General features: G+C 38.7%; 1 protein-coding gene across 1 annotated transcript in view; it reads right to left on the bottom strand.

Moving 5' to 3' along the window:
- The window catches only part of DCHS2 (dachsous cadherin-related 2), a 105,333-nt gene that overhangs the window by 18,430 nt on the left and 60,937 nt on the right, over window positions 1-25,966 (bottom strand). The window contains exons 4-13 of the mRNA XM_021530219.4: window positions 22,830-23,066; window positions 20,493-21,512; window positions 18,973-19,148; window positions 18,487-18,586; window positions 13,112-13,269; window positions 11,185-12,019; window positions 10,012-10,251; window positions 5,934-6,068; window positions 5,481-5,690; window positions 3,381-4,238 (exon numbers count right to left, since the gene is read on the bottom strand). Of these exons, the coding sequence (XP_021385894.3) occupies window positions 3,381-4,238; window positions 5,481-5,690; window positions 5,934-6,068; window positions 10,012-10,251; window positions 11,185-12,019; window positions 13,112-13,269; window positions 18,487-18,586; window positions 18,973-19,148; window positions 20,493-21,512; window positions 22,830-23,066 (3,969 nt within the window). The remainder of the gene's footprint in view (window positions 1-3,380; window positions 4,239-5,480; window positions 5,691-5,933; window positions 6,069-10,011; window positions 10,252-11,184; window positions 12,020-13,111; window positions 13,270-18,486; window positions 18,587-18,972; window positions 19,149-20,492; window positions 21,513-22,829; window positions 23,067-25,966) is intronic.

Here is a 25,966-nt window from a genome sequence, read left to right as displayed (position 1 = left end):
TTAACACTGTCTGGATCTTTGTGTTTGTTTGCTTGTGTGTTTAAGAAGAAATACTACCAGACATAAAGGAAGCAGCAGCATTTCTACTTGAATCCTTGTTTTTCAGAGGTAAGGTTAATAAACTCTTTTTCTGAGTCCTCATATCCTAATTTTTAAGCTCCACATTTTTCACACAGATAGAATTATTTACAACTTTTTTAGCAGAGTATGAATCTCATATGTTCTGATACCTTTCACAGAAAAGGATTGCTCCAAACAGTGAACTTTTACAGTTCATTGTCAAAAAAATATGACCAAAGTGTGAGGTCAGCTGTGATATAAACATGCCCTATACAGATAAAGAGCAACAGAAAATGTCCATCTGCTGGAACTTGCCATTCCAATCACATGCAATTCAGACATTGCCTCAAACAGAGGTCACGTCATGTAGCTCTTAACAGAGAAAGATCAGGAAAAGGGAGCTTTCTCCCTCTAAACACATTGAGGCTGAGATCAGCACTGAAGATAGAGCAAGGCAGCAGGGAGATCAGGTTCAAAGCAAAAGCAGTCAGATTGGCTTGAAATGCTAGGCAATTGACCTCTGAATTAGTAAAAAATGTTGAAAAACATGAAGAGTGATGTAAAATATGTAAATCCAGGGGTTTTTTTTCAGTTTAATCACATACAGTCTGACTGCATATGGAAACTCAAACTGTTTTATACAGCCCAGATCCCACCATTATGCCTGCAGACTCAAAGCCAAAACATGTCAGAGTGAACAGCATTTGCCTACCTGGTCAAATCAGCTCCAAAACACTTGCTGAATTCTTTGTTAGGACATGTATGTTTTATATATATGGGGGGTTTTCATCTGTATGTCCTAACACCAGCACCATACAGAGCTGCTGTATGACTGTAGCATTTTCTTCTTTCTTAAGTCATCATTATAGTCTCTTTTCACCATCCTCTGCCATCTAACCTGTGTTCGTCCTTGCCATTATTTCTTCAGACCTCTTAATTGCCATGAAATGAAAGGTTGAGCACAGAGATAATGATTCAAGAACTGTATGGACACAATCCTGTGCCATGTGCTCTGCGATGACCCTCCTTGAGCAGGAAGGTGGAATCAGATGACCCTTTTGGTCCCTAACCCTAACCTACCTCATCTATTCTGTGATTCTTTGACTTAAAGAATGAGGGGATACATATTTGATATCTAATAGAAAAAGAAAATAGAGGAGTCAAGAAGTTTTACTGGTGAATCTGTCTTCAAGTGTTATGCAAACAACCATTCAACTAGAAGTTGGGTAAATTATAAAGGTTTCTTACCCTCTGAAGAGCACAGTCACTTGATTATTTATTGATTAGCTTTTAAGTGTCTGCTGTAGTACAGTTTATAATATTTAAAGACATTAAATATTCAATATTAAACAAAAAAATATAAAAATGGGGTATTCTAGACATCATTAAACTTGGAGGTCAAACACTTAAAGGAAATGTGACCACAAGGACCAGTTTCTGAGGCACTTGCCCATTTGAGGGTTTAGACTAAATTAAAACTAAGGATCCTTGGCTTTGGTTTTTTGTCGTTTATCTTATTCATATTTTTTATTCTTTTTAAAATAAACGTAGAGTTTTTCCACTCCTTCAGTTAAGGCAGACATAAAATTATGAAGAGAAGTCACATTTATTAATACCAGTTCTACAAATAATCAGTATGTAATGTAAATCTTCCCTGAATACACTGGTACCATTCACATTTGAAGGATCACATCCTATAAGTTAACTTATATGAGAGTTTTAATTACAATCATGCTTTTCTTCCCCACTGAAATGTAAAATATTTTATATTTATTTATGCTTATGAAAAAAGGAAAATAGTATAAACAGAGACAAACAGTACTAGTATTTGGTAAAATCTCTTATATTCTTAGAAGAATTTGATCTTAGCAAACAGAATTATTATTAAACACAAACTAACATTTTTTGATCAAACCCGCCTGTTTACCCTGAAGCTTTGCTAAATTTCCTTTAATCAAAACAACTTAAATTGAATCTTAATTATATTTCTATAGATTGAATGGGAGAACAAAATGGCATTCTGATACCATGGTTCCTTGGGGCATTTCTGTAATTTCAGGCTGGCTTTTTAGCCTGACCCAGAAACACAGCTACACTTAAAAAATCTAGGATTAGAGCAGTTTATCTATTGCCATAAAGCTCTTATCTTTATTTTCTTTCATTAAATGTAACAATTCAAAAATTTGGCTTGTAGTCCCAAACAAGCACAGAGAAAGAAATGTCTGAATAACCACAGCAGTAATTACTGCAACAGCCTTCTTCACCCTTCATTCTCTCTTCTGTTTGCAATCATCCAAGAATATTGATTGGTTTTCCAAAATTACTAACACATTTCTTATTTACTGATTCATAATCCAATATGCAGGCTGTTACTCAAGATCTAGGAATGCACTACTCTCACAAAACCCTTAGGATGTAAGGGAATACTGCTTTTGTTTTACTGAGGGAAGTTTGAATTATAAAAGAGAAATGATTTGTTCAAGGTGAACCTCATGAGCTGTTTAAATTGAGAATATAATGCAAGTCAGATCTTTAAATACATCTGGCCAATTAAATAGTGAGATTTGTGGACAGAAATTTGTGAAAGCCATTCCTTTCTGCCCCTTATCAGGACAGAACCAATCCCAATGTTGGAGAAGATACCACATCTAATTGGCTGGAGGGAAACTACTAATGTTCTTTGAATGATAAAAAGTAGAGCAGTAATTCTTATCAATATCGAGAACAAATCCAAATAAATCTGTTAGCACCTTGTGACTGAAGCTGGTTTGTCCATAGGTGTCATTTCATAGTGCAGTCTCTACCTAGAGAGACACTGCAGAAGTCTGTCCAAGTAACCATGTACCAATAGCCAAGGTACCAATAGGTACCTTCTCTACCCCATCCTACTCCCCTTTCTCCTTCTTCTGCAAAGTTCAAAACTTCAGTAAGGTATTTATGAAAGCTACTACAGTTTGTGAAGGGTTATGTAAAAACAAGAAATGCCAGGTTCCCAAGAAATGCAAGTGGTTTCCAACACTCAATTCATCTGAGCTTGTGTGCATTGCTCAGAGAAACAACAAATAAATGCTGCCATTAAAAAAAGCCCATCATTAATTTTGCTAAATGAATGAATCCACTGATCATTAGACAGCGCCTCCTCCATTGCATGTTTTTCATGCTGGTGCATTTGAAAGGGGCAAAGAGGTATTGGCTACATTCACATTAACTTTTCCCTGCTGCTTCACAGAAAAAAAAGGTTTCCCTGTACTATTCATCACAATTACCAGCCCAAAAGGAGGGGAGATTAGTGACTCCAAGAAGAGGGATTTCATGCCCACCTGCTGCACTGTTCTCAGGCACACTTGCTTCGTACAGGCTGTGGCCGAAGGAGATCACCTCCTCTTGCCCTTCTGTAAAGACAATGACCACAGCTGTGGCTGTTCGAGGTGTGGTGCCTTGATCTGAAGCTGTCACCAGCAGCTGAGTACTGAAGGCCTTGGAAGCCAAGGGCTCCTGAAGAATGATGTCACCTGTCTTCACATCGATCTGAAATACAGTTTCTGCCATCATCAAATTAAAAACAATAGCTCCATTTGATCCCAGATCCACATCCTCTGCTCTCACACTGGCTACTGTCTCATTCACAGCAGTTTCAGCAGGCACAAAGACCCTGATAGGATTCTGCAAAAAGACAGGATCATTGTCATTGACATCATCAACGTGCACTACAACACTGACAGTGGTGCTCTTTGGAAAATGGGTGCTACAGTCACTTGCCACAGCCCTAAATGTGTACTGGGACTTGGTCTCCCTGTCCAGTGCCTTTGTAGTAATGATGGATCCCGTGACACTATCGATGGCAAATGCTCCATAGGTGTCATCAATGAGGGAATACATTACTTCACCATTCAGGCCAGCATCTTCATCAGAAGCAGAGAGGTCCAGGATGGCTGAGCCTTCCTCTAGGTCTTCTGTCACAGAGATTTGATACTGGGTCTTCTCAAACAATGGGCTGTGGTCATTTTCATCCAAGACTGTTAGATAGAGCTGTGCAGAGGAGCTTCTTGAGGGACTGCCTAGGTCATGGCACTCAATTACAAGCGTGAAATTGCTGATGTCTTCTCTGTCTAAGCTACGAGTGATCAGCAGCTTGCCTGATGTGTTATTTAGTATGAAGTATTCTCCAACATTTCCACCTTTCAAACACATAAAAAATTAAATTATCACAAACAACTACTTCTGAAAAAGAACCTCTTGTGAATGCTCCATGCTAATTACAATAACAAGGCCCAATTGCTCATACAGCTGGTGTTCATGAGCCTTTTACGTATTTTATTTCTCATACAAATTAAAACCTGTATTTCATTTAAATCAGCAAGTGGCAATGATAACAAATGCAGAATGTCATATCAATTTACAGACTGGCATTTTGGCCAGATGCATACCTTTTTTCCCAAACCAGCCCACCTTATAAAAGCTTGTGCATCTATGCTGCTGCATGAAGTGACCTCTTCCCAACCTTAGTTACAAATTACACAAATCTATAAAACATTGCTGACAATTGTCATTGTTTGCTCCTTGTTCTCTTCTACAAACCTATCTCTTGGAATTCAAGAGTTGTACAAGGTCATAATTTGGGGGCACTGGGAATAAATATGAACCAGTCAACTGAAAAGTCAGCATTTTTAGTAACAGTGAATGGCTGGCATACTTTATAACATGCAGAAAGACCAGAGGTAACTAAATTAAATGTCACAGAAGACCACAACATTAAAACCAAGAAAACAAAGGAATTCATAACTGTTTCTTCAAAGAAAAATGTGTTGGTTTTTACCACAGTAGCTCTCTGCCTACATTTGAGCTATTGCTAAGAGCCACAAACCAAAGTAAGCACAGCAAACTTGTATTTGTCCAAAGATACTACAGGAGGCTTTGAACAGCTGTGGAGCTTACATTGGCATAGTGGACACAGGGAGAGTTTTTCAAGATGGAAGCCAAGTATGGCATTACTAATTGCTGGGTGAAAGAATCTCTCACAAAATAAAATTGAATAAATATCATTAAATAAATAAATTTCAATTAATTCTTGGGTATCTTTTCAAGGGAATATTTACATTCACACTTCTACAACTATAACAAAAAGGACAAAAATTATGCCTTCATGATTAATGCCTCATTTCAGCATTTGGTCTTTTTTTTTTTGTTTCTGTGTTCTGCACTATTTCAAATCCAGAATGCAGAATGAAAGTATTCCTGGGAAGTGCTTATTAGTGCTGACAAAAGGGTGAAAGATTTCTTTTCTTTTCCACATAAAAGAAGCATGTTGACAAGATGGGAGCTAGGGAGGCTTGGTAAAGTCAAGACTAGTCTAAAATTTGGATGCTGCTGTTTATATATTTCCCTGATTTATGCTAACAAAATGATGGAATAGAACTTACCAATTATTTTGTATCTTAGAGCTCCATTATTGCCAGTATCCATATCTACAGCCCGGACAATGTAAACAACAGAAAGCTGTTGGTTCTCTGGAATAAAGATCTCAGAGGGAGGAAGAAGAAATGTGGGAGAGTGATCATTTTCATCCAGCACTGTGCAGATTACTGTCACTGTGCTTGACAATGACGGAGTTCCACTGTCCCGAACCAAAACTAAGATCAATAAAAAGAAAGCACATTTCGTTCAGTGGTTGTAGTCGCAACAATTAATGTTCTTTAATAATATCAGAGTAGAGAGTTATTTGTCCTATGCAAAAAGCATATGCTCTTCTGTACTGGAAAATCTTACCACTTGCATCTAATTCAGAAGGCAAGAAAAATGTAATGCTGATAATAATACCTCACTCACTCTCACTTCCCACTCTAGAGGCATTTATAGATATTTCAAACTGCTACCTTTAATATTGAAAACCTCCTGGTTTTCCCTGTCCAGTGATGCAGCTGTTACAAGTTCTCCACTGTCCGAGTTCATCTTGAATTTCTCATAACCAACTCCTGGTAAGATTTCATACTGAAGCAAGGAATTCAGCCCTTTAAAACGGAATGGAAATCTTAGTAAAACACAGCAACTCTTCTCACATTCAGGTCTACTTATTTCTTTCTTTTCCTTCCAGGTTCTTCTGAATGACAATTCCATACAGTTCCCGGTCAGACCTATCAGTTGTCTGATATATAGTTATATTGTGCAGGGATATTACCCTTCCCACCTTTCTCTAGGAAATAGGCTAAAACTTTTAAAGGTTTTAGAAACCTTTCTTTCAAAGTTGCCCATTATAGTTGAGCAGGAAATGAGACTCAACATTCTTACCTACTGTGGTTGTAAGATAATCCCTTTCATATTTCTTCTCATTTCAACATCCTCCCAAGGAAAGTATAATGTCATCTCCATCACACTTATATTATTACCTTTAATTAGTTTAATCCTATGTTATACCCAAAGGGTTTGACTATTGTGTCCTTTTTTTTTTTTTTAATTTTTTCTTATGTTCCATTCAACCATTCTGTGTTTTTCCCACACAGAATTAGTCCTTTAGTAGGGCAGAAACAGTTGGTACACCTGAAAAATTACATGATACTTCTAGTCATATGAAAACTCCTGTTCAATGTCAAACACTGCCTACCTATTCTCATCTGCTGCAGTCAAACACAAGACAATCTGCACTGGAGTTGATGGGGAAACACCCATGTGAGAGAAGAAACAGAGCCTATAGTTTTTAACATATTCAACTTCATTTGCCTTTGAATAGCTTTGTTAAGTGGTTGACACTGCTACTGAAATTTGATTAAGAGAATTACTACCATGAATGTATTCACACCTAAACTAAGTCAAGGGAGGGATGAATACAATACACAGCAGGAGGAAAAATGACTTACAGAAATCCTTTCAGCTTTATGGAAGAAGGAAGAAAAATCACATCAGTGAGGACAATCAAGGTGAATGTCTTCCAAGTGTCAGGTTACTAACATACATTTATCTGATCTGTCCATATCAGATAGCATGCAACTAAATTTTAAAAGCTATTTACAGTTCTGTCTGCATTTATCTATCCTTTATCACCCATATGCTACAGATGGAAAAAAAGAGACACAAAGCTGCAGGTCTGATACTATTAGCTTCTTGTCTCTTGCAACTGAGCTGCTTCAACCCAGTTTGTTCTTGAGCAGATTCCACAATGGACACTATTCACAACCAGGGCTGAAAAAACATGGGTGCCATCCAAGTTGACTATTCACACAATACTGAAGTTAAAACTTTTAACTCTTAAAGAACACAGATATGTGACATCTTAATTACATTTATTTACCAAGCATTTACTGACTCTTTTCCCATATCCAACTGCTAGGAGTATAAAGTAGCATTAGGAAAAAGCTGCACACTCTGCCCAGGAGAGGAGCATGCTGAGTGTACACATGCACACACGACAGCACAGCAGCTAGCACACTGGCACTCAATCCAACTTGTGGGTTAATTATTCAGTAGCACTAGTCACACTTTAGGGGCTGAAATTACAAACTGAAACAAAAAATGGCCCCCCTGCCCCAAATCCAGATTCAAGTCTCATCTTTATATGATTTTACAATAATGTTTAATGAACAGCAGTAAGCCCTGTCCCATAACTTGAAGTCAATGGTTTCTATTAACCTTTTAAGATTTTTTTCCTAAGGCTCCAGACATAATGATTGAACCACAGAGGTGCACATCAGCTTAAAAGGAGACTTACCAAATGCTAGTTTGGTTTGCTATTTTAGTCTTCTGCAAAGGCCTAACTCAAGAAAAAAACACAACCTATTTTAATTATGCTGCCAGTATCTTTGCTTTCCCGTGTGTATTTTTCCAACATGCATATTTTCCAAAGTTAACATCTTTTACACTTGCAATTAATGTTGAGCTATTAGTTGTCAGCTGGGCAGGGGTGAGAGCACAGAGGGCTCCCTAAAGGCTCCCAAAGTCAGGCAACTTAAGTGCAGGTGTTGTAATGTGCAGGAGGGTTTCAAGGATATTCATGTGAAAGAAAACTATTCCAAAGTCAGAAATTCTACTTGTGATTTCCCCCAAAAATGACCCCCTTCCAGTCACAGAGAATGAAATAGAAAGGAAAATGTTGATAATGGCTGGTTCCTCCCAGTGGTCACACAGGGAACATACAAAGTGAACAAAAAAGTGTGATGGGAAAAAGTCCTTCACTGAGATTATGCAAATATTACTGGGATGTGAACTGCGGTTTAAAGAGTGTGTAAAAATATATATATAATGGAAAAACAAAAGAAAGAAAAAAAAAAGAAGACCATGACAGGAGTAATCGTATTCAAAAATTGTGTTCCAAAACATAAGAAAAGTGAGTAGCATTATATTTATAATGACTCCTATATAAATCAAATTTTCTTACTTTATGAACATCACTTTGATATTAATTTAAAAAAATTCTATGACACACCCATGACATGGGGCCAAATCATGCAAATGTGAGAAAAAGACCGAACAGAAGGACTGTGGTTACTGGAAAATGTACTTTAAAAAAAACAGCAGGAAGGAACCATCAGTTACAGCAGTGCTCCAGCCCAAAGTGTCTGCACAGGCAGGCACACACTATGCCACCCAGTACACTTGGAATGCCCTTCCTCTCCACCCTGCCAAGCCACCCAGACTCCCTCCCACTAACTGCTTTGGAAATTTCCTTTCTGCTGTATTTCCCACAAGATGTGAAAAAAATATGAGGGATAGAAAAGGAGGGAGAAGAATTCAAGCAAATTCTCAGTTGTCTCCTTTGTCTTCCAAACCTTTCTTCAAGTATCACCTTTTTTGTGATCCACAAAAGAAAGAAAATATTTGGAAGAGTGAGATACAGAGGCAGACTGCAGTACAGCTCAGGTGTTAGGGAGATCATAACAGACAGGAATACATACACATTCCTAATTTCTAAATACTTTACATACTTGTGGGAGAATGTCTTTTCTACATAATACATCTACTGAGCCCACATCAACCTTTTGCAATCAGTATGTGCTCCACATTAAAATTATAAATCTTACTGAATACATAAGATTATTTTGCTAACAAGTTCCATTGTCTGTTGTTAAGTCTTACACAATTCTAAATAAAGTACTGAAAGTGAACCCACAGTAAAAATGAAGTCATTCACAGAGCTGAGACTACCTTTGGGCCAAAGATGGCAGTATTGTAATATTTATCTTTCCAGATTTTATTATTTATCACACAGACCTTGTATAAGTGCTCCAGCACACAGACTACCTGTAGCATCATATGCTATGCATTTCAGGGAGTTCAAAAGAGCAGGTAGTTGAAGAACTGGAGGGAATTTTTGTTGCTTAGCAGACTCTCTCAGGTTTAGTCCTTACATGTGATTCACTGAGGAGATGAACCATCCCCACATCTTATTGATCCATTCTGTGTATTTTTGAAAAGCAATACATTAACACTCTTTAGCATGTAAAGGACTATTTAAAACCCGGAGCAGCTTCCACTACCCCTTCACAGCTCAACCAGCTTGAAAATCTTGGATGACAGTGCCCCTCTCTGGACAGAAAAGATGAATGCACATTTGCCGGTTGTATTCTAAAACCAGGACTCTTGACTACTGAACTGCTTTAAAACTATCTAAAACGCTCTGATTGAGAGCAACAAAACGTTCAGCTGTAAACTTTGAGTTCAATATTGTTCACTGATTTACAACCAGAGCACACTGGCTTTCTTCATGTGAAACCTACGATATGCTGTGTCACACAAGAACACATCTTATATTTAATATACCCATCAGTGCTGAAACTGCCCCAAAGCGCAAGTCAGAATACCTCCAAGCTCCAGTTAAAGATCGAGAGTCTGAACCAAAACTCATATTTTGAAACTCAAAAGACATGCATTACCTCAGGAAGACACAACAGCTGTACACGCATCAAGATTGGATTGGTCTACTATGGTCCACAAGTAAATTACAAGCAAAAGGACACAAATTACCTGCATCTCGGTCCACAGCCTCCACTCTTATGACAAACTCCCCTGGATCTCGGTTTTCATGAACTGCAGTCTCATAAAGTTGCTTCAGAAATTTCGGGGTCTCATCATTCACATCAAGAACAATGATGGTTAGAACTTGTGTGGCAGAGAGAGCCGGGCTGCCCTCATCAAGAGCCATGATTGTCAAACTGTAGTGCTCCTGAACCTCACGGTCTAGAAACTGAGCTGTAGTTAAGAGTCCTAGTTTAAAGAAAAAAGGTTTTAAAAGAGTACCCTGGTCCAGCTTAGGATCCTAGCTGTTCCAGCACTCAAAGTTTCAATGTAGCATCATCATGCCACTGCTGAGAGGCTTCCAGACTTTACAGTCATTCATTACCTTTGATTCCCTCTAAAGTGCTGATTGGGCCAGAAATACTGCCTTTGGCATCCAGGGAAATTTGGATTCATGGAAAATGAAAGCAAAGTTCAGAAATTGCTTTTTATTTAACTTAGGGCTTAACTTTTTAGCTATATTTAACTTAAATATTTGTCTTCTTTTGCATGTAAATTATGCAGTTAGGAGCTCTGTAAATCAGTGTCAGCTGCATCACCTAATGGATTCAAAATCAGAGTAAGAACCAGAAAATATTACAACTATTAAGACGATATTTGCATTTGTGAGAATATAGTATAATAGTTAGAAAGCAGAGAATTTCAGAGGGCTGAAGAATGAAATTCATCAGCACTTTGAACCTTCACTGAACACGTTCCACCCACAGTATAATGCAGACTGCCTGATCTCAACTTTACCTTTCCTCATGTGTACATATCATAACGCACATGTGTGCACATGCTTTAAGTATGCATCATCCCAAAATCAGAATGAAACATTTCACTGCATTTTCTCCCTACCTTCCTCAATACACTATTAGAAGATTCCCCAGTACACCCACACAGCACAATAACAGTGTTATGCCAAAATTTTTAAGCTGAGTCTCACAGTGCTTGACTACTGTGCTCTGCACTATCCTGCTTGTGTGGTGCGCTGCCCAAGGCAATCACCCCTGAGGACAGTAAGTCACCTGGGCAGAGTGCCACACTAATGTAGTATTTCACTATTGTATGGTACACACTCCCAAATGTTACTGTGAGAATCACAACACAAGAAACCCCAGAGAAGAGAAGTTACAGTACCTGTGATTTTATCCAGTACAAATGCTTTGTTTTCATTGCCTGAAAGAATGTGATATGTAATTTGTCCATTTCTTCCCTCATCAGGATCCTTTGCAATTATGTGGTGTACAAGGAAGCCCACTTCCACATCCTCCATGACATAGGAAAGAGGTGAAGACATAAAACTGGGGCTGTTGTCATTGATATCTAAAATAACAACTTTGACAGCCAGGGAATCCAGCCGACGGTCAGTCAGATTTATTGCCTGGTCTTCTGCAAACACCGTCAAGATCACAGAACGAGTAATCTCCCTGTCCAGTGGAGAAGCTGTGGTCAAGGTGCCATACAAAGGGTGAATAAGAAATGGACTTTCACCTGTGTTACTTATTTCTAAGGAATACTCTATTTTGCTGTTCAGAAAACCACCATCTCCATCCTTTGCATTGAATGTGTAAACCAGAGTGCCAATGGGTACATTTTCTTCTATGCCAATCACTACAAAGTCATCTTGAAAATGTGGAGAATGGTCATTCTTATCTTCTACATCAATACTTAGGAAGACAGTGCTATTTTGTGGGGGATCATTATAATCCTTTATAATAACTTGCAACAGAAAGTGTGAATCTGTTTCATAGTCAAGCTCCTTAGAAAGATAAAGGTCTCCTGTCAAGCTGTCTATTTCAAAATGAATATTATCATCTTTAGCAATGCTGAAATGCAGTTTCCTGTTAAGTGCTCCGTGGTTACTTGGCACCTTCAGAGAATCCAACACTTGTGCAGGTTTAAAATTTTCAGGTACGACAAAGTGCTTGAAGTGCTGAGAAAAGCCAGACCTCCCATTGGGAAGTGGGATCACCTGCAACCAAAACACAAAGACTGCAATACTTTCCCACTGTTATTATGAATATTGTAATGTGTAGTGGGCTGACTTTGGCTGGATGCCAGGTACCAGAAAAGCTGCTTTCTCACTCCCCTCTGCCACTGGACAAGGGACAGAAAACATAATGAAAGTTCATGAGCAGAGATAAAGACCAGGAGAGATCACTCAGCAAATACCATCATGGCTAAAACAGACAAGAATTAGAGAAAATTACTAAACTTACTGCAAACAAAATCAGAGCAGGATAATGAGAAGTAAAATAAGAGCTTAAAACCACACCTTTCCCCCAACCCTCCCTCCTCCTCCAGGGGTGGAGGGAGGCAGGGAATGGGGGTTACAGTCAGTTCATCACCCATTGTTTCTCCTGTTGCTCAGGGAGAAGAGTCCTCTAACTCTCTTTAAATGTGGGAACAGCATTTGCCTTGCCTGGACTGAAGCTACAAGCTATCCAAAATTAACCATCTCTAGGGTTACTTGAAAATAGCAGCCTCAATGACATTCAGCCTCTGACAGAGGAGTGCACAGGTGGCCTGGACAAAGCAGCCCCACTGTGGCTCAATGAACAGCAGGTGGCTGGCTATGGAATGAGCACATGCTGCATTTCACACTCCCATGAAGAGCAGCCTTGTATAAATCAGCACAAAGACATGAGATATACAAGGTTATAGGAACAGAATTTAGAAAAGAGAGCAACTTAGTGGAGAAAACAAAAAAGTCTATGCACTTCCCCACTTTCAGTCCCACTTGATATTTTTCTCTCTGCCTACCTGGATATTTTCCTATTTCCCAGTGTTTCCAATGATCTCCTAAAGCACAAGCATCATATATTTGCAAGATGATCCAGAATGCTGTTGTGCATTCTTAACAAATCAAAATGAGTCTGCCCTCTCATTTCCTCCCTCAACAGAAAAACAGCTAAGGAAAATTACCATGAGACAAGGTGCTTACAATTTTGAGCGTCTTCCTTTTTTAAGTTTATTTCCCAGCCTTTTTCCAAATTTTTTTTTTTTCTTTAAAGAAATGAAGAATTTAACATAATTTTTCTATCTATACAAGGTAAATAAATACCTGGATGTAAACAGCAGCACGTCCTTGAAGCGAAGGCATCCCCTGGTCCTTGGCTATCACCATCATTTTGTAGCTGGATCTCTCAGCATGTGACAGAGGCCGGGTTGTTCTTAACTCTCCACTGACAGCATCAATCTGGAAGTATCCTACATCCTCTTCTGTGGGGTAAAAAAGGGTATGTGTTATTGCAAATCAGTAACAGCTTGCCTCCATAGTACTGAACATTGTAATGAACAGTGAAAAAGAGCAGGACCTGGAGGAAAGGAACCTGCTGCACTCATTTGGATCTCTCTGACTTGTTTGGTTCACCTCCTCTTTCTTCATTGAGTACCTAGTTATTATAAAGCACTTACTGTGGATTTAGAAAAATATGGGGAGAAACTGCAGAGAGTACTAAAGCAGCAGCCCAGTTTTGTACCAACTTTACTCATACCTATGGTGTGTGCATCAGGAGGGTGACAGATAGCCCAGGACTGGTCCTCCTATTTCTGACCTTGGCAGACAGGGCCAGAGAAAGAATTCAGTCTTAGTCTCCAAACTGGCATGAAGGGTCAAGTACCTCCTGTGATTTGCACATTTAAAGGGCCAGCAAAGAGCACTGTTAACCCCTACAATACACTGTGACTGCAGCAGTGCCACCTGCTCTGGCTGTGCTCTGTACCAGCAGCCAGTTGGGGATAGCTACAATCTTACAGTAAGCTGTTGCAGAGAAACATGTGAATATTGGAAATTATGCTTACATATTTCAAAAAGGACTGGTGGCACTCTAATAATAAGTGGCTTTTAATTAAAATTATTACTTGCAGCCACATCATTTATTTGAGAGTTGCAAAGAATAATTTTACCACAGATTAATAAATAGCTCTTCATGACTTAATCATTTAAGTTGAAGAAAAGATTCTTAAGATCATTGAGTGGAACCTTTAACCCAACATTGCCAAGTTCACTAAACCATGTTCCTAAGTACTATGTCTATATGTCTTTTAAATACCTCTGGGGGCACTAACTCCATCACCTCCTGGGCAGCCTGTTCCAATGCTTGACAAACAATTAAGTAAAGAAAATTTTCCTAATATCCAATATAAACCTCCTCTGGGGAAAAAAAGACTGACACAAGGCTCCCCCTTTTTCAAGAAATTGCATACAAATTATTTTAAAATTTTAGTAAAGTGGGAAACATATACATCACCAGAAACTAAGAAAATCACAATCATTATAAGTACAGTGCAGATGTAGTACACAAAACATGTAAAAAAATCTATATTTCCATAGACACCTAAGTGAGCATGAAGCTGTTTATGTTCTCCAAATCTGCATATTCAGATTATTTAACTGTACATATAGATGCTCACTTTTGTATCCAATTATATCACCTGCAACTGTAAAATATTTACCCCTGTAATATTTGAAGAAAAAGAACACTTAGCAAACTGATTAGAAAACTGGGTATTCACACCCAACAAACAGGAATTCTTTTCAATATTGTTCTGCTATTTTTTGCATGAATATAGCTTTCTGATTCTCCATCAGTCCCTTCTGGGTTGAGTCTTGCTGTCTGGAATATTAACAAGGAAATTTCCAACAAAAGGAAACAATATATAGAGACAATTATATTGAGTGAGACAGTCTTTCATTTTGCATTTTTCATGGCAGTTTCAAAATATTAATGCTGTTATATTTCTGTTTTCACAAATAGCTTTTAGTTTACTTTCCTGGGGTAGGTCCCAACAATATGTCTACAGTCACAGATCTGCTATTTTCTTCCACATAATATTTAATGACACAAAATTCCAGCTAAGCAAAAGTCACAGGAGGTATGAGAAACAGAACATATAATGTGAATTGCATGTGTATATTTTTAGTATTTTGCTAAAACCTGCACTTACACTAAAATTCAAATATTGCATGAAATATTTTTGTGCATATTTCAGTGGCAATGAAAGTAACAAAAAAAGTCTGAAAATATAGGAAAAAGTCATTGTATAGAAGAAAAAACTCTTGGGATTTCTGTTTTGTGTTTCACATTTTCATTTTTTAATCTAATACCACATTATAAAGACAGCCAAAACTGAAATGTTCCCTATTTTTTTTGTAGTTTTATCAATCTATTTTTAAAATGTATTCCAAATGTAGCTATTTGATTGAAAGTCAGAAAAAAACTTTTACACTGAGAAAAAAGTTTAACACCTATACAGCATGTCAGTCATTACTCTAAAAGCTCACACTCTCTGCATTTCCAGAAACATTTCCTTAGCTCTCATCTCCCTAAGTCAGCTGAATTAGACAACTGCTGCTTATATCATACACCCTAAATAGGTCCTTTTGTATCTGAGGAGGAATGGAAGAAAATATAGTAGAAATGGATAAAAAATAAGCAAACTGGAAAGAGCAGATGAAACATGGAACAGAAAAAAAAATTAATCTCTCAATAGACTCCAATGGCCTCAGTCTCTCCTTGAGCTTGCAAAAGTAACCTGCCAATACATATGTGTTTACAATTAAATTTTTCACCTCTGCCTTTTCCAACATATTTCATTTACATGAGGTTGTCTAAAACTCAGATGCTCTTTCAGCTCTGTGCTCTCAAAGACAATAATAGAAACTGCAGTTTAGAACCAAAAAGAAAAAAAAATGGTGGCCTGAGAAACACCAAGCAATGTATTACTGTGAACTTTGGCTGTCTGAACATTCAGGCCTTACAGAAAATGGCATTTAGGCAAAATTACCCAGAAAGCAGTCAGAAAGTAACACTAGAGATTTTTCAGAGATTACTGACCTCTGCACAAAGTGATAGCTATGTATTTTTACCTAATTTCCTGAACAACTGTTTCTTTCCTAGGTGTTAAAATACTTACTGTACTGAACAGGTCCTTCTTCTTTGAGATGATGGCAAAGTTGTTTCCTTTAACATAAATGAGGAAGGCAAGGCCATGGCTCCCAAAGAGCATGAACATGATGAGGGCTCGTGCAGAAATGTAGCCCTCTGCAAGTCTATGAATGCTCTGCATGCTGCTTGCAAGTCATCCTAGAGAACAAGGACTTCTTCACATACACATGGAGAGCATTTGGCTATTTGTGCATGTTAGCAGTGTAACTAGGATTCTCTTGGCACTTGTGTAGTTAAGGGCTAATGTTGCATTCACATAATTGCTCTAAATATGACTGTAAAAGCCTCTGTCAATGCTAGACTTAACACACAAAGCAGTAGTTCCAGATGCCCTATAAATACACACTAATTTCTGTTATAAATGCTATACTGTATCCTATTGACAGACATAAAGAAGACCAGGAAAACACTGACTGCCAGAATCACTAAGGAATTAATAGTACACACAGCTGGGATTAATCTCTCTGAATTAGTGATAACACAGAAATTGAGGCAGGGTCATGTGACCACCCACTTCCATACACATACATTTTTAAAGGATTATTTGCTTTGATTTTCCAGGATGAGGAAGGGGCATTTTGAAGGAAAACTTCCCTGTAACCTAAAATTCATCTGGTGTGTAAACCTCATAGTTCTTTACAGATTTTTCCTCACTTATTTTGTGGGCATTTGTCATTAACATTCCTGCATAGCTTAATATATTGCTGCTATTTTGAAATTTCTTTAAGATCTCAATAACATTAAAAATTACCCACCAACATTTACAAGCTTAACAGCTGACACTGACACTTGCAGCTCACCATCTTGTGGCAGCCCCATGACTGAAGAATAGAGCACTGCCCTGCATGGAGTTCTCCAATTAACCTGCTGTCTCTCTGTTTAAAAAATATGGCTGTAAATCAGATCATGTTTCTTCTTCACATTTAAGTACTGAACAGTATCCCAGAACAAGAAAACACTATTTTAAATATAAACCAGTCAAAAACTTCACCATGAAACAGAAGACCAGATGTTAAAGGCTGTGAGCCAACTAACAACACAAAAATTAGTATCAGAGAAGCTCAGATGTTTCTGGATTTGTTTATCAGGAAAATATCTAGTTCCAAGTCTGGGAGGGATTTTTTAGTGTTTTTTTACATTTGACAGGGAGGGAGATGGGGGTGTGTTTGCTGCTGTTTTTATGCTTTTGTTCTTTCCAGAGACAGCTTTTGCAAGACCAGTCATAGTTTGTGTTGCTTGTTATTTTTATAATTTGAACTCTTACTTACTCCCCTCTGGGGGCTCTACAGTGAAGCCAGTAAGAAAATCCAATTGCTGTTTGAAGGAAGGTATGGTTAAATACATGAATAGGCAGAGAGCCCTGAAAAACACTTTCTGTATTGCCTGGCCATCACTCTTGAAACAAAGGGTTGCACACTATCATTTCCTTTTTCACAAGGGGGATCTTTTTTGTGCAAAATATTCTTACTCACAATGCAGAAGTCTAAAATATCATCCAATTCCTTCTGGAATAGGCAGTCATTTATATTCAAATTAAGGGAATGATGTTTTCTTGCTCTGATGAAACAGTAAGATCTACATGCAAATTACAAATCCCAATCTTAAAAAGTATTGATTACGTTAAACTGGTAGAACAGAACAGAAACCAAACAAAAAAGAAATAGTTCTGTTCCTGGTAGCTCTTACTGTTTTGAAGCAATAATGAAGGAAAGCAGGAGGAATAGACCTCCTTTCCTTCCTGGTTATAGAGGGAGTTCTCACTTTTACGAAAGTGTAGCAAGTGGTATCCAGCAAATCCAGACATCACATCTATGCCTCCTACCAGTATTAATGCCCCAGTGCCACTCATGTTCTAATTTAGGACTGCTCTGTTATTAATTTCACTGCAAACAAAACTGGATCCTACAGCTTACCCCAGAAGTGAACTATTACGTGTAGGAATGATGGGGAAAACTAAAGAGAAGTGTTTTTAAGCAGCCATGCTATGTCAGGTTAACACACTGCTAAACAAAGGGTGAAACGTGAACTAAAAACCACAAACCTCATTGTTTGCCCAGATTATGTGCTGATCCCTCTGATCTCTGTCTCAGACTGTCACAAACTGTTATTTTAGCAGGAAAACTTTCAACTGGTAATGGGAAAAGGGAGATCACTTTTCCTTTAAGATGTTAAACAACTGACTGAAATACTAAACTGCAGTACAAGATCATTGTCCTAGCCTTTTCTAAGAGCTGTTTGAACACTCTCTGGCCAGCCACAGAAGCAACTAAACTGCATTAAAGATGGGGCAGAGAGCAAAGGGAGGAAAGGCAGTTGCTTGCACTTCCTTAAATACTTTGTAAGACGCATGATGATGCTGATTCCTATTTACAAAGGCAGCTTTATTCTACCCAACACAAAATAAATATAAAATTTTGTATGATACATTCTTTTTCTAAATACTAGTTATTTTGATGTATTTTTTTGTATTAACCCTTTAAATTCTTACCTGATTCTATTGAATATAACACAAAGCTGTTGTTTCCAGAATCAAAGTCTTTTGCAAAGATGGTGGTAACAAGTGTCCCTGATGGCTGTCCTTCCAAAACCTGTCACCAAGCAGTTTATAAATGATTTGCAATTATACATAGATAAAGCCAGTCTTAAAACAAATCCCTTGCCATAACACAAGAGGTTAGCTGCTGCTCTATTTTCCATTTCAGTAATATTTACAGTGAGTGTGATGAACATTTCAGGAAATGATTAAACAACAAGAGCTCTAGAAGCCCTCTGTCGTGGTCTGCATAGAGTGCTAACTCAAACATCTTTACTATGGCAAGCTCAGAGGTCAGAACCCAGAAGGGTCGCCACTGCACACAAGAGCAGCACTATGCTGGTGCCACCCTTGGGATCTGGCGGAGCGCAGCGCCCCGCGTTGGGAGGACCCGCAGCGCGCGGTGCAGCCGCAGGGGGCGCTGCGCGGCTCCCGCCCCACCTGTCGGCGCAGCGCCCCCTGCGGGAAGCGCGGCGCGTGGTCGTTGCGGTCGCGCACGGAGATGCGCACGGCGGCCGTGGCGCTGCGCCGGGGCTGCCCCGCGTCCGTCGCCAGCACACGCAGCTCGTGGTGCGCCCGCTCCTCGCGGTCCAGCGCCGCCCAGTTTATGATTTCACCTGGCGGCCAAGGAAAAGGGGGAGAAATGCAGTTAGGCGTTTACTGTATGCTAGCACTCAGTGTGTGCGATTATGCATTTAATTTAATGTGAAATAATGAATGATACGTGTCCTCTGATACACCTGACCCCAACATGAAAACCTCAGCTTTTCAAACCCTGTCCTGCAGAAATATTCTGTCAGAGTTTTGCATATGCACTTTAGTGCCCTATGACATCTTTTACTGTACACTGGGTGCCCCAGAGCAAAGGTATAAAACAGTACGAACCAAAGTGCTGACCTTCCAAAGAAATCCATCTGGCCTTCACCACACTCCAGGACAGATAATGCATAAGCACAGGGGTTTAAGTGCTGACAAGGGGCCTTTATTAATTATGTACATTAATCATAAATCTTTATGTCTCCCATACATTCTGGTAAACCCAGCAAATAAATCTGACCAATCTTCTCCCTGTCTGCTTAGCCACACCCAATATAGCCAGAGATTTGTGGCTGACCAAAGCTCATCACACATGGTTTTTTAAAATACTCTTGGTTAACTCCTAGTGTTCTGTTTGCCTATAAACTTCCATAAGTGTACTCAAAAGGAACCTGCTTTTATTTTGAGATTCATACAGAGAAATTATGTGAAAGACTATTCACTCCCCATGGGGACTGGACATCTAGAAACAGGAATTTTAAACAGCAGATCATTGCTTCCTATGTATCATTTTGCTAAACTGGGGTATTTACTGTGCCTGTATCCCTTGAAGGATTCCCTTCCTTTAGGGTCTCCACACTCTGGTCTCTGGTGTTATACTCTGTAGACATAAACTCTTGAGGCATTTGGGATTCACTGCAGAGTACACCCTGTGCTGGGAAAAATTTCTCTCAGCCAATTTGACTTCTGTGATGCCATGAACTCAGTTTTGATATCAGTTACAGAAGCATTCACAAGTATTTTAAATCACTTTGTCTAACTTCATAAGTACTTTTATAGTTACTTATGGCTGATCGGTACTTTTCAACTCTACTTGATCACAGGCAAAAAAATTTCTCATATGAACTATTGAAGCTATACTTAAATCTTCTTTTAATTTGTTTCAGCCAAACACTGAAACTTATGACCAAGTGACACAGAACAAAGTCATGGAAAAAATAATTCTAAGGGCTAGTCCATTCTTCATGAAAATATATTTGGTTTATTTCATTCCCTAAATTGTGACACTCTGAGTTAAAATATTCATAGATCAACCAAAAATATTCACAGCAGTTCCTGGAAGCTTTATACTTTACTTCCGTACCCTTAGGGAAGGCTGCTTTCCAAAAGCAATATTAGGCACATTACAAATGATAAAATGCTACCTGTGTTGGAATTCATCTTGAAATACTTTCCATCAGACAAGAGGAAATAGGAAAGCTGTCCATTTCTTCCTGAGTCTTTGTCAACAGCTGTAATGGTGGCAACCACACCACTGGGAATCGGATTTTCTTCAACTTCGAAGAAGTAGCTTTCATGCATAAACATGGGAGAATGATCATTTTCATCCAGAACATTAACTATTATAGATGCACTTGCATTTTGCCTAAGGTTTTCGTCCTCAGATGTGCTGACCAAGGCTCTAAAACTCAGCATCTGTGTGCATTCGTAATTCAAATGTTTCCGAAGATAAATCCAGCCAGTATCAGAGCTGATTCCAAATGCAACAGAATCAGTGCTAGGCTCTAAGGAATATGTCAGATTGGAGGTAACTCTGTGTGGATCAAGTGAGTGGGCTTGAACCTGAAGGACTTGGGCACCTGGAGAGGTGGCTTCACTGACTTCTACTTGATACACCAAGCTTTGGAAAACCAAAGTAGGGCCCATCTTCTGCTCTTCAATAACAACTGTCAGTGTCAGCAAAGAAGTCAGAGGAGGACTTCCACAGTCTTCAGCTGCTATCTGTAGAGTATATTCCTGCTGCTTTTCTGCCAACACTGTCCTGGTAAGGTTTACCACTCCGAGACTTGGATCAATGCTAAATGCATCTGACTGCTTGCTTGCAATACTATATTTAATTGCCCCATTTAGGCCACTGTCTTTGTCTTCTGCATGAGCAATGTAGACAGCAGTGCCAGGAGGCTGGGTGTGTGAGATGGTTACCTTATCAGATTTGGTAAGAAACACGGGAGGGTTGTCATTGATGTCTGTCACAGATATGTTGACTTGAGTGCTGCTGTAGATGGGGGAGTCACCCAGCTGTGACTGAACAGTGAGCACCACAACAGACTGAGCTTCGTGGTCAAGCTGTTTCTTGGTGCGGATAATGCCAAACTGAGGGTCAACAGAGAACTTCCCATGCAGATCACCGGAGCAAATTCTGTAAGAAACCACTTCTAGTGAATCTAGAAATGGAAACAACAACAAAAAAATGTAAAAAATAAAATTGAAGTGATAGCATAAACATTGGCAAGAACATCTGGGGAGAATGCATGCTGTTAAATTGAATGGAATAAATGTAAGCTACACAGATGTTTGACATTCTTGGGCTTTTTATGCTTCCTTCTTCTCATCCCTAGAGCCCTTCAGTAAAATATGAATGTATAGAGTCTGTCCATTTCTGCACTGTGTGATTTTCATCACACTGGTATTATAAAACTCTATAGAGAAAATCACATAATAGTCTCTTGTTTCTCCCTGATCTAAAATACAGAAAAAACACGCCTATAATCTTGTGGGAGCAATTTCACTACAAACAGGCATTCACTATAGCAAGGAATGAAACAGGTGGCAATTCCCTGAAAAAAAAATCTATTTTAATAAACATACTGTTCATGAGTGACCATTGTAACATTCATACACCAGATGCTACCTAAGGCACAAGCTGTCTGAAGATTCAGGCTCACTACCAAGGCCACCCCACAGGTGCTATCTCCACCCTGAGGACAGTCCTTCCCAAAAGAAGGAAATGGGAGGACCTGACTAATCAAGCTTGTGTGAAACCTTGTCATCTACCACCTTACAATTTACAGATGCATCATCAGGCTGTTATGTGGACTCACAGATCCCACTGCTCTGCATAGGAACCAAATACGTACAGCTCTCAGGATGGGGCTCTTTATTACCAAGGACTGTCAGGAGCTAATCCATTTCCAGTTACAAATGATAACAAAACCAGATGGATTAAATATATTTTCAAAAGGTCCTGCAAACATTCATCTGGATTTCTCCACTTAATTTGAGACAATGAGGGATTTTGTTTGGTTGGCTGGTTTTGGTTTGGTTTTTGAGGGGTGGCCAGGAGCACTTCTTGCAGATCCTCTGAAACTTCTGAATACTCTCTGATTTTAAGTATTGCTCTGAGATTTGCCTTGCATGGCTAATGCTTTAACACGAGCCAGACCATCACACTTACTTAAACCTTCACAACATGCTTCCTGTCTCCTCAGTTACAATTACAGAGATCCATCAGGAAGAAAATGGAGGCCATTGCCAATCTCTATGGACCACCAAGGAGAGTACCATGCATCTCCAACTGTTCTAAAGAGCATCTTGATACACCAGCCATTACATCACTTGCTGTACATACCAAAGGTAAATTCTATTTAATGCTTGACAGACTGAATTAATAGCATGGAGGTTTATGGGGAAAAAAAGTCATCTACAGCTACGTCCAGTTAATGGTCACAACAAAAATACAACATAAGCTCTGAGTGACTTACTTGGAGGCTCTCTGGCCTTTACAGTGCCAATCACACTGTCTTCAGGTGCATCTTCTGGAACAGAAAAGCTATACCGGGATCTCTCAAATATGGCAGGGACCAAGACAGTCTGAAGGATGTTTACTGTGACAGCTGCATTGCTGGCAGAGGGAAGACCACCCCCATCCCGTGCAGAAATAGTCAGGAAGAGTGCAGAATGTGCCAAGTGGCCAAGAGCTGAGGTCAGGTAAATAATTCCTGAAAGTACACAGAAATAAAATAGCACTTAAGAGACATATAGGATAAAATTCAGCAGGCTGTCAAAATAGTTTCAACATGTATTGCTACTCTAATAGAAGGTCGGACCGTGTGGTAAAAAATCAGCACTCCCAATTCAATTTTTGAGAGCCAAGTTCTTTTCAAACTACATGATCTTTACCATTCACTGAGCCACTGAAAGATAGCAAGTTCTGTTTCAAAACAAAGTGTCCATAATTCTAATTTAAGAAACACACATTCAGCTAAATCTTTAACAACGCTAAATTTTACTACTAGTCTATACCAATTTGGAAATGCTTCGGGGTGGAAAAAAAGTGTTGTCTCAGAAGATTAATTTATCTCTGCAAATGGTAAAGTTATGTTATTTCAAACAAGCTGTAGAGACATTCTGCTTAAGTAACTCATGAAGTAAATCATCCACACAAATGGAGTCAAAGCTCCAAAATATAAATCTTAGGAGCAGGGGACTCTGTGAGAAGTATCTGGGAAGAAATCACCTGCAGTCTGATTGCAAGTTTCTGTCAAAACACCCCTTAACAGTGAATTCTAAAGTCCATTGAATTTGCAACCTGCTAACAATTACATTTTATATAAACTTTATGAAGTAATTATTTGAAAATAAATATAACGTTCAGTCCCAAAATATAGCCCTGTGGAAGTACATTCCCCAAGATAATCTATTTGTGATGTAAATTTTTCAACATGAAAATGAAGATGAAAGGTGACCAAAATGTAGGAAAATTTTTCTTAGCAATGAGTGAGTTTAACTAAATGTACACTAAATGCTAGAGTCACAGTGTGTTAAGTAGTAAAATTGCCGTAAACTCAAGTAATTCAGCTAATAGGGACAACATCTTACATACCTGCAGATATTTTTAAGAAATCACCTATCTTTTTGTAGAAGCTGGTAAAGACACAGAACCTCTGGCAGTTCAGTAAAACCAAACCTTTAAACCTTGGGCTACCTTTATAACTTCCTGTCTGTCAAGACAAGTTTAGTAGGGATGATGTCTGCAGTTCAAGTTGGACATTTAGTGGTTAGACAGGGCAAAACTAGAGTTAGCTCAAAGTGCCTTAGGAGAATCAATGGATGATTCAACGAGAATGTATCTTTTCAGAATTTAGAGTGAATTTTCTACAATCCATTTTTAAGCAGAATAATGGAAAATACATAAAATTCTTATAAATACTCAAATGTACATGCAATATACTTTCCAAATATACTGCTAGGACACTACAATAAACTGTGTCTTGACATGCTTAAAATGCAGTAAAAGGGTCTTCAGGATCAAGGGAAAATGCTTTTCACTAACAAAAAGGAAAGCTTATTCCAGTGTGACAAACCACATCAAAAGCTCAACAGTGACACATACAGATAGATTCAGGGTTCAGTACTGATAGCAACTGACAATAACAACCCTTTGCTAACAACTGATGCAATTCTAAGAAACCTTATTTTGGCTTTTTTTTTTTCTTGTGATGGTTGAGTTTTATGATTACTTCAGCAGCTCAACAAAGTAGTCCTTCAAGGACATAAACTTTTGCTATTTCCTGAGGTAGTCTGAGCATTGTAGCTTGAAGGAAAAAAGAGTTTAATTATTTTTCCCCAGAGGATAAACATATACACATGGATTTTTAACATAATTTATGTCCAATTAATTTAAACCAATCAAATGGACTGTACGTTACTAATTTTCCAGTTGGATATTGTTCTATTGACAAGGATATAAATACGTACTCCTCATTTTAGATACTTCAAGAGGTATGTGGGAACTGAAAAACTTCTCCAGAAAAGCATCAAACTGAAAATCTTACTCTCGGAGCAGTAACTAAAGACTTCATAACATCCTTTAGCAAAGGGTGGAGCAAACAGAGCTCCACTCCAGGAGCTCTGAATACCTGATGAACAGAAATATTTCAGAACCAAAGCTCTTTCTCTGCTGAGCTAGACACATTGCAACACACTCCAAGCCAGTTCAGTTACAGAAAGCAAAAATAAAATTAATAAAAGATTTTGTTTTCTTTCTTCATTCTTTTGCTGTGTCATAGGGGAAAAGGGTAATAGGCAAGTACATCTCACCAGCTCAGCTCTCTTTTGCAGGACCAGGACACCATAAGAACAAGACCAGAATCCAAGTAAGAAGTATGTGTTTTCCATATGGTTCCCTCAAACCTCAAAAACTGTAGTATACAGAAATTTAATAACCCATTTTTATTTTTAACTATGTACATTCTGTTTCTTTCAGTGTTTGTAGTACAGGGCATTAGCTTTGCATCTGGTGATACATAATCTATAGAGACATTTGAGATAGCTCAGCTATCTTGGTGAACATGCCTCATTAGGCTCTACTATGGCACCACATGGTGGGAAAGAAGCTGTAGAAGAAAGCAGCATCTGGGATTTCACTTTCTGTATGATTAGGTACAACAGCAGACTGTGACTAAAATGGACAGTTGGGACCACTTGGGCCAAAAGCAGCTGCCAGCACACCTGAGAGCAGGCTGGCTGGGTGCATTTCATCTGCTGCAGCAAGGTGCAGAGGTACCCAAGTACTACACTGCAAAAGCAGAAACACAGAGGAAATTGCAAGGAGAAGGAACTGTCAAAGTCACAGATTCAGTGTGTGAAACTCAATAGAGGCATGCTGCATTAAGTAACAGGCTGAAGATGAACCATGGTTTTCCTTTCTTCCCCATTCTGTAATTAAGATTAGGGTTTATTATTGCTATTACCACAATCATTTGCAGCCTGTAATTCAAAGCTTCAGAGAACTTAAAAGACAATTAGCTTGTTGTGGTACAGAATATGATCAGTTTCTACAAACACTGATAATGAAAAGGGAATAATGAGACAGCTCCTCTGCGAGGAATGTTTTACC

Source organism: Lonchura striata, chromosome 4 (assembly GCF_050655825.1).
Source record: "Lonchura striata isolate lonStrDom1 chromosome 4, ASM5065582v1, whole genome shotgun sequence".
In the NCBI taxonomy this organism is placed as follows: Eukaryota; Metazoa; Chordata; class Aves; order Passeriformes; family Estrildidae; genus Lonchura; species Lonchura striata.
This window is presented reverse-complemented; position numbering and strand designations above follow the sequence as displayed.